This window comes from Vanessa cardui, chromosome 9 (genome assembly GCF_905220365.1).
Source record: "Vanessa cardui chromosome 9, ilVanCard2.1, whole genome shotgun sequence".
NCBI classification, from domain to species: domain Eukaryota; kingdom Metazoa; phylum Arthropoda; class Insecta; order Lepidoptera; family Nymphalidae; genus Vanessa; species Vanessa cardui.
The window spans coordinates 11529831-11538994 of NC_061131.1; the positions used below are offsets into that span (position 1 = coordinate 11529831).

General features: G+C 32.9%; 1 protein-coding gene across 1 annotated transcript; it reads left to right on the forward strand.

Moving 5' to 3' along the window:
• The first annotated feature begins 2426 nt into the window (after nucleotides 1-2426).
• LOC124532382 (larval cuticle protein LCP-30-like) lies at nucleotides 2427-4401 on the forward strand. Its single transcript, XM_047107278.1, has 5 exons — nucleotides 2427-2513; nucleotides 2966-3009; nucleotides 3084-3320; nucleotides 3625-3744; nucleotides 3818-4401. The coding sequence occupies exons 1-5, from the start codon at nucleotides 2496-2498 to the stop codon at nucleotides 4326-4328; spliced, it is 930 nt and encodes a 309-aa protein (XP_046963234.1). The 5' UTR covers nucleotides 2427-2495; the 3' UTR covers nucleotides 4329-4401.
• Nucleotides 4402-9164: the final 4763 nt, after the last annotated feature.

Consider the following 9164-nt stretch of genomic DNA (forward strand, 5'->3'; position numbering starts at 1 on the left):
ATTCGAGACTTCCTAAAAAGTTATGTAAATATATGTATCTAAGTCAATACAAAATGAATGCATTTGAATTATTAGCATGTTATTAACATTTTAGTAATTTATTGTCCTTGTTTGCGGATGATGAGGAATAATTTAATCGTTCAACGTCGTCCGGTAGCTTTTTGCTTGTTATGAATTTAAAAAAAATGGTATTATATTTGCTTATTTTATATTGCTTATAGATATGATAGTTAACCTTAATTTATAGATGGTCCTCATCGTACAAATGGGTCGTTCATAATTTTCAAAAAAACATTAAAATAGATTTAACGTTCAGTTTTCACTTAAATGCAAAATAATTAGTTTAGGGTTCAGTTTAGGGGGGTTGGATCTTATAATGTAATTTAAAAATATTGTAAGTCATAATATTCAAATCACTTAAGATTAAAAGTTAGTGCATTGAATAGGAGCAAGTATGTGAAAAGCAAATTTTAAGACAGTCCTCAGATCCTAAGATATCATAACATTTATTAACAAAAATATTATATACATTAAGTCTTTTAATATAAAAAAATATGAATTAAAAATAGTTAATGTATAAATCTTGATGACGTGGAATAATAGTTTGTATCTTTGTATTCTTTTTTTATATATCATATACGTATTACATATTTGCCAGAAATTTACTAATGGTCTTAAAAACATCCTTGAGATATTTAACTAATCTAGAGTTTAGAACACAACAATGGACCAACATATTTAGATCCTAAAAACTCATGAAAAAAATCCTCTGCTAGTAAAAAACTTCTTGATCTATTAAGGTCTGAAGTTAATTCCAACACACTGCTTCATTGCGTCATATGCAGGTTTCCATATGATATTTGGCACCGCAGAGCACGAAATGGATTTTTAACACAAATTAAGTACGCCGGAACTCAATGATGCTTGCGTATGCAATTTTAAGCTTGAGATTACGATCTTGGTTAACATGGGCTTATTGAATTCTTATGACAATAAAAAAAAACATCGTAAGAGAAAACGTATAATCAGATTTTACTAGAATTGATAAATGTAAAGTGATACTAATGGTTACTACTTACTTTTTTTATTAATGGTAAATAATAGTCAAATATGTCACATTACTTACTATTCTCAAAACCTTTTCAAAAAGTAAAATACTTTGACCTAATCATCTAATTAAAAAATGTGTGACTATTGATTTATTTTAATGTCTTAAGAATTGCTGCCATTGACTTTATAATGCTATTTGTACGATACATATATAAAAAGTATATAAATTGGTTTGTTTATAATCCAAGAATTCTAACATTTTTCTTTTTTTTCTAATATTTTCCTAAAGAGCGAATAAATAATTTTTTTATACTTTCAAACTTTATTGCTTTAAATTAAAATTGCATTGAAACTGACAGTGGGTTATGCCAAGTACAACTTATAATAAATAAACATCCCTACAATATTAATCGCACACATTACTTTTGTATGTGTTAGGTTGTTGTGTACTATGTATGAAAGCCTTAAAACTTAGATGTTAACTTAGCATCGGCACAATTCGTAAAACCGCTCACATCCAAATTCATAAATTCCCAAAACATCAATATTTATTTATATCTTATGTGAAATTTATCTTAACGTATATGTAATAACTTGTAATGCCATATAACCAAATGTATTCGTCAAACTTACGCGTAGATTTGTATGAACTTGATAACAAAATAAGTAGTCACATAACTTAGACTTTATTTATTTGTTTTTAACTGACGTTAGGTTTGGTTATTTAGATTTTATTCAAATGATTTATAATTTCGTCGTGTATTCGGCATTAATCGGTTTAATTAATTTGCCGATGCTACATCTAAATTGTGTCTTACTATACCATATATCACACTATTGCACCACTTGAGCTGTGACGATGCTTGATGTGTGCAAGCAGGAACTCCAAACTAAAATATTACTTTGAAACAAAGTTTTTGTTTAATAATTTGAAGTTTTTAAAGATTCGTGCAAAAGTGCAATTTGCTTTTTTATATGACATTGGTGGCAAACGAGCAGGCGGCTCATCTGATGGAAAATGACTGCCACCGCCCATGGACATCTGCAACCCCAGGGAGATTGGCTTAAATGCCGGCAACGCACCTGCCGTTGCCGGCCTTTAAGGAAGGAGTACGCTCTTTTCTTGAAGGTTCCCATCATCAAGGCTTGAGTGTATATGAGACTATTAAAGTTTATTTAGTTGTTAAATAAATAAATGATTATTTTTTGATATGGTATTATTTACGTGAACATTAAAATTAAAATAACAAAGACGAAAAATTGAAATAAAATCGATAGACAATATACTAGAACTGCCGTAATAAGGTCAAGATATGTTAAATAGTATATTAAAAAAATAGAACAGATATGATTCAAATTTAAATCAAGATGAAAATGGTATATATAGGCGCTCATCTTTAAATAATTTACATTAGAAGCGATAAGCTGTTAAGGATCCACACAAAATGAAGTCTCTACTTATGGTATGTGTTATATAATATTTAAAAATATATAATTACATATTTTGTTTTAATATATAAATACAAGTTTGATTGTATCGGTATTAATCTATATTTTGTGAACATTGAAACTATTAGTTTGTTTTAAGTAACTTGGAAGTAATTTGAACAGATATTCTAAGTTAACTATATAGTATTCCCCCTAAGTAAGTTTGTTGCATCGACTTGGGCAATCTTTGAATATAAGACAATGTTAATATAGTTATAGATAATGTTTGCAATGTTTTATCGTTGCTAAGAAATAGTTGAAGGTAAAATCTGCTGTCTCATTTTCTTCTTTTATCTTCTACTTATTTTGTATTCTCTTGTCGTTATAGCATACTTTTTAGGTCAACATATAATAAAGACAACAAACAAACATAAATTAAACCGTGATTTTTAAAACAATTGTATTATTATATATTAATGTTTTGCAGGTTGTTGGTCTGGTGGCGGTTGCCCTGGCAGCTGAAACCGATGTGTAAGCATTCAATTTCCTCTTTTTCTTATTTTAAATTTAATTAAGAAATGGTAACTATAAACGTTTCGTTTTAGGACCAAGCCCGTGTTCCAATACATCACTACAGCCTCGCCGATAATTACCACATACGACCCTTACCGGTACTACACTGGAAGGTACGTCAGGCCTACCGTCGCCTCCGCTGGTCGCTACGACCCAGGCCGCTACGACGCCGGACGCTATGACTCTGGTCGTTACGACCCCGGTAAATACGACCCCAGCAAGTACGACAAATCAGGTCGTTACATTCCCGACAACTCAGGACTGTACAAGTAAGTCTAATTACTATAATATATATATATATATATATATATATTTAGCTTATAAAGAAACTGCCGTTTTTGTATATTTTCTAAAATATATGAAAAAATTATACATTTTTGTATTATATTAATTACTTGCTGTCACCTGCGGTTTTGCTTGCATTTAAGGAGGTTGATTGTCACGTGTGAGGAAAAAAGTAGACTATGTCTTTCCTTGAAGAGCGAGACACTTTATTCACATTTATAACATTAGTATAGTTTGTTAAAGTAAAACAATATTGTTCTGTCTACATTTAAGTTATTTGTTTCCTAGCGGTGACCGGGGCGATCGCGGCGGCGCTGGCGGTTTTTACAGCGGCTCTTCCGACAGAGGAGCTCCTGGTGGATTTTACACCGGCGGTAGCGATGGCCAAGGCTACACTGGTGCTAGCGCGTAAGTTCGATCGATCGGACATATAAACTAATAGTTTTCTATTGTTTCCTATAAATTATTTTGTTTAAATTAGATCGGTGTCTCGTGAGCCAATCACAAGTGCACCCGTGACCACAAGCGCTCCCGTGACAACTAGCGCACCCGTGACTACCAGCGCACCCGTGACCACTGAGGCCCCTACAACCACAAGCGCACCTGTGACTACAGCAGCTCCAACGACCTCTGCTCCCACTACCGTCAAATTCGTCAGCTCGACACCCTTATACGTCAAGCCTAAGCCCACATTAGTGCCATACGTCCCAGCACCAATTGTTACGAAATACAATCCTGATACTTATGACTACAAATACGGTATCATCCGCTGGGAAAGCGATGTCCATCCAGAAGGCTATCACTACCTGTACGAGACTGAGAACAAAATCCTCGCAGAGGAAGCTGGTAAGATTGAGCAGATCGACAGCACCAGCAGTGGAATGAGAGCCAAGGGCTTCTACGAATACGTGGGACCCGATGGCGTCACCTACCGAGTAGACTACACCGCTGACGAGCGTGGCTTTTTACCCAGCGGCGCTCATTTGCCTTAATTATTATTTTGCTGTTTTTGTTTTTCAAAATACTCATTGTTATATTATTTTGGAATTTTTGTTTCAAAGTTATAAATATAGGTTCATAAATTAATAATGGTTGCCTTATTATTTTCCCTTGACGTCATGGTGATATAAAGAACACGAATATTTTAATTTTTATAGTACGCTCATAAATGCATTTTTGAATCGACATATTCAAAGACACAACCTGTTCGGAACGTATACTCTACTGAGAAGAATCGTCAAGAAATTCGGTAGTTACTCTACTTCATCATTTTAATTCTGAGAATGTCGGTAAAGTATAATCAAATTTTTATTTTAACATCTTGCCTAGAAATAATAAATACTAAATCTGCGCTTTTTATTTTTAATATAATCTTGTATAAGATGTCTTATTTATCAATGTTTCTGACATGAGCTTAAAAATAATTTAATAGGCCAAGTTAAAAATAGCCGTGGAATCTTATTATATAAACGGAAACCGTGCCCCAGGAAGGATATTAATTTTGCGAAGTCGGGAACTGGATGTTATTAGTTTAGTTTAGGTGTTAATGGTATTAAATAAATATTGGATAACATCACATACATTACTCTGATCCCAAAGTGAGTAGTTAAAACACTTGTGTAGTGAAAAATCAGAAGTAACGACGGTACCACAAACAGATCAAAAACTATATAGAAAAATAATGAACTTTTTTCTACATCTGCCGGCCGGGAATCGAACCCAGGACCTCAGAGAGGCGTACCCATGAAAACCGGTACACACTACTCGACCATGGAAATTGTCAATATTTGATATATTATTATAATATTATAGAATAATGAAGTCAATACTCTATTAGATTAATATTAGAGAATAATGAAGTCAATACTCTAATTAAAGGAGACTTAATAACTTAGACGTTGGCCTTGTGGAAAACCTAAGAGATAAGGCTGCAGATCTAGGTAAACCCAGGATATTTAACGCTGTATGAGAGCAAATGATTGTTAGATATTGGTTTGTCATGCGGTCAGAATATGTATATTCCAAACCCTCTTCTTAATGGAAGAGGAGGCCTTATCCCAGCAGAGGGAAATTTACAGGCTGTTACTTATTTTACTTTGGTTGATCACAAAAGGGTTTGTATAATGGCAGGAAGAAGCCACACATGCAAAATTAGGAAAACTTTTTGTGCACTAAATTGTGCTACTGGATGGACTCAGGTTTTCTAACACCAGTAATATGTTTTTTAAATTTGATTGTTATAACACGCAAACATAAAACTCTCGTTAGCATTTCTTGAATGTCAACCAGCGATAAACATTATCAGGACTTCCGCATTTTATTATGGCTTAATTAGTGGCCTATGAAAAAGTCGAGATCGTAAATATTTAATAATCGATTTTGAATTATTCATTCATGGTAAATAAGAGTTTATTAGTGATTAATGGGAGAACAGTGTACAATATTACTCACAGACTCGCAGATGAAGTAAATTTTTTTATGGTATAGGTTGGCGTACGAGTACGAGGGTATGGACGATTGTTCCTTATTTTTTTTTTTAATAATAATGGAATCGATTATAGTATAAACAAATTGTCTTTTATTTTAACCTATATTTTTTTAGTTTGTCCAAAGGAAATAAGAAAGATTTATTTAGGACACGGCACAATTGAAAAAAAAGTATAAATAAAATAGGAAAAAAAACAAAGTATATACCACCTAAACTTGAAAAAATAACAATAAAGAAAAGTAAAAAGAAAAGAATTGACAGACAATGACAGGATTCGTATCCTGAATAGGAGTACCATTCAGTTTCAAAGGCCAAATACACACTTTGCATTTTGTGGTTTACATTTCATAGGAATGATGATTCCGAGTAGCTGATCTTGTTTAATTCGCGTATAATTATTTATACTGCGATACTTTGTCTCCGTCACATCAAGTCGAGTCAGACAAGTCGTTTAGAAGTTAAAAGATAAAGTTCAAATTAGCATAAGCATTTACATTTTTAGGCATTAAAGAATCTTGTACGCTTTTTCAAATAAAAAATAAATAAAATACAAGACAGTAACTTAAATTATAAGCGAACGAAAGAAATGACCAGATATTGAAAAGTAGTTGTTCATTGATCATCATTATAATTATCTATTATAAAACATAGTCGCTTACCGCTGTCTGTCCCTATGTATACTTAGATCTTTAAAATTACGCAACGGATTTTGATGTTGTTTTCAGTTTTAGTCACAAGAGAAAGATTATATGTATAATACATGCACAATAAAGTAGAGAATAACTGAAAAACATGTTAAGACATTCTGCAGCATATTTAGTACCAGCATTGTAATCGTGGGAAGACTGGGCAGGTTACTAGTAATAGTATTTACTATTGAATAAATACCTCTTCTACTATATATAGGCGTTATATGTATTATTGTGTTTTTCAAAAGCGGGTTGGTGGAATACACACGTGGCAGAATTTCGATGAAATGAAATTAGACACATGCAGGTTTTCTCACGATGTTTTGCTTCACCGCCGAGCACGAGATGAATATAAAGACAAATTAAGCACATATATATAGTGGTGCTTGTCTGGGTTTGAACCTGCAATCATCAGTTAAGATGCACGCGTTCTAACCACTGGGTCAGCTCAGCTTTGTATGTATGTACATATATTTGTTGGAATTGTTGTATATAGGTTTTTTCATCGGGACAATGTTCTTGTTTAATAGATAGAAAAATAGCACTATATTCAACCAGCATTTGATAGCAAAATCGTAACACTAAACACAGTTTGTAATGAAACACTGAGCAGAGCAAGGACTGTATCGGACAGTATTGCTCCAGTAAATGTTCTTTACGGTAGCAATTGTCCGGACACATACCGACTACTTAGAAGTTCAGACTTCGCGTAGCACCTGTGCTTCGCTTCTAGACGAAATTAATAAATTAAAATATAGAGGAAGGTTTACAATAACTACATTAATTACAATTTGAAGACCTCCGTGGTCGAGTAGTGTGTACACCGGTTTTCATGGGTACACCACTCCGAGGTTCGGGGTTCGATTCCCGGCCGAGTCAATATAGAAAAAAGTTCATAAGTTTTCTATGTTGTCTTAGGTTTGGGTGTTTGTGGTACCGTTGTTACTTCTGATATTCCATAACCGCTTAGCCTTGTGGCCGTTTTTCTATATAAATATATGCTATGAAAATACATAATTCGGAGAGTATCCAGATATTGCTGACTCAATTAACTTATTGTTAATTAATGTTGATCCTCCTACTTGAGACTTGACTGCCTTGTTGGTCTAGTCAAGCCTAGTGGCTAGGTTTCATACATACAGATATTATATGTGACTGTTTTTTTTCTGTTCGTAATTTAATTACACGCTCATTATTATGAACAGGTATTGTTGAACACTTTTTCAAAAAAAATCGGCCATCTTCTCTCAGACGCGACTGGTATCGTGGTAGTAACTCACGACTGTTTTAAATCATGAAGTTTTTGAGGTCCACGTCATCGCTTAACAGTATGACAAGACAGCTGAAAGACAACGCAAGATAGAAAGTCTGCATGGATCTTATTTTGTATATATACAGAGAACAATAGACCACCGTCAATGTACATATCCTAGGCAACAGATAAGCCTTATCACACGACTTTTTACGAGTTACACTCTATAGCTCATAAAAAGCGTCGAGTACATGATTATCATATAACCGTGCAAGTAAGCGTCGTGTTAACATAACATAGTACAAGTATTGTCTAAAATGTTTTATTGCATTTTGCCAAGGGTCCCTTGCTCATGGGAGTATTAATTAGTTCCAGGTTCAATCCCCGGGTTGTGCAGATAAAATATTATTGCGTTTGTAAGTTGAAAGTACGTACATTCACATGCCTCAAACTACGGTCCCGCGCCCGAAATTCTTGTCCAAATATGAGATTGAATTAAACAAATAATGTCATGTAATTCTTTTGTAAGATTTAAATAAAATCAAATTATTTTTAGAAAGTAAACTAAAACAAGAAAAAAACATAATAGCAAGTGTGAAATATCTGTAGAGGATACGAGACTTCTTAACGTTCACTGAATCCTCAACTCCGTTCACACATTAGCACTGAGTTGAAAATAATATATTCAAGAGTGAATTCAGCCACCCCGAAACTTCAACTATGCATTGTGCATGGAAATCTTTTACAAAAAGAATAATCTTATAAAATTTTTTACTAATTTTTATATATTCAAATGTGAAACATAAAAATGATTAGTAATCCAATCAATCAGTTACAGTGAATTATACAAAACGAAAATGGAAACTAATTATCTGTTAAAATAATTAAGTAGGAACAATAATACGTCTATTTATTTTTAAAGTTCGAATTAATTTAAATTAGCTTTGAAGATTGTTAAATTTAAAATTTTATTTAAATTTTATTAATAATTATTTGCATCTATACTGTAACTGTAAAAATTGTATGAATTATTTAACATAGGGAACAATTTAGGTTTAAGTAATACTTTTTGTGTTAAAAAAATTATGTATTCAATAGTTACTGTATGTTTCCAAAATAAATAAATAAATAATGTCATAATGAGAAGGTCAGTGGTGTCTATGGTCCGGTTATCTGGCAGCGACTGCAAGATTGATAGATGAGACGTCGACTCGGGTAATAGTTTTTCTTTACCCAGATCAGTGTAACCTCGTTTTACTTGTCATCCACCTTTTTTTTTTTAAAAAAAAAAGAACTAACAAAACGTTTCAATTTTTAACACGTCTCTCTCAAGAATCCAGGTCGACTCTATTGTGACTCTAAGCCATATGTATACGTGACAATACGCCGTTTAGAATGA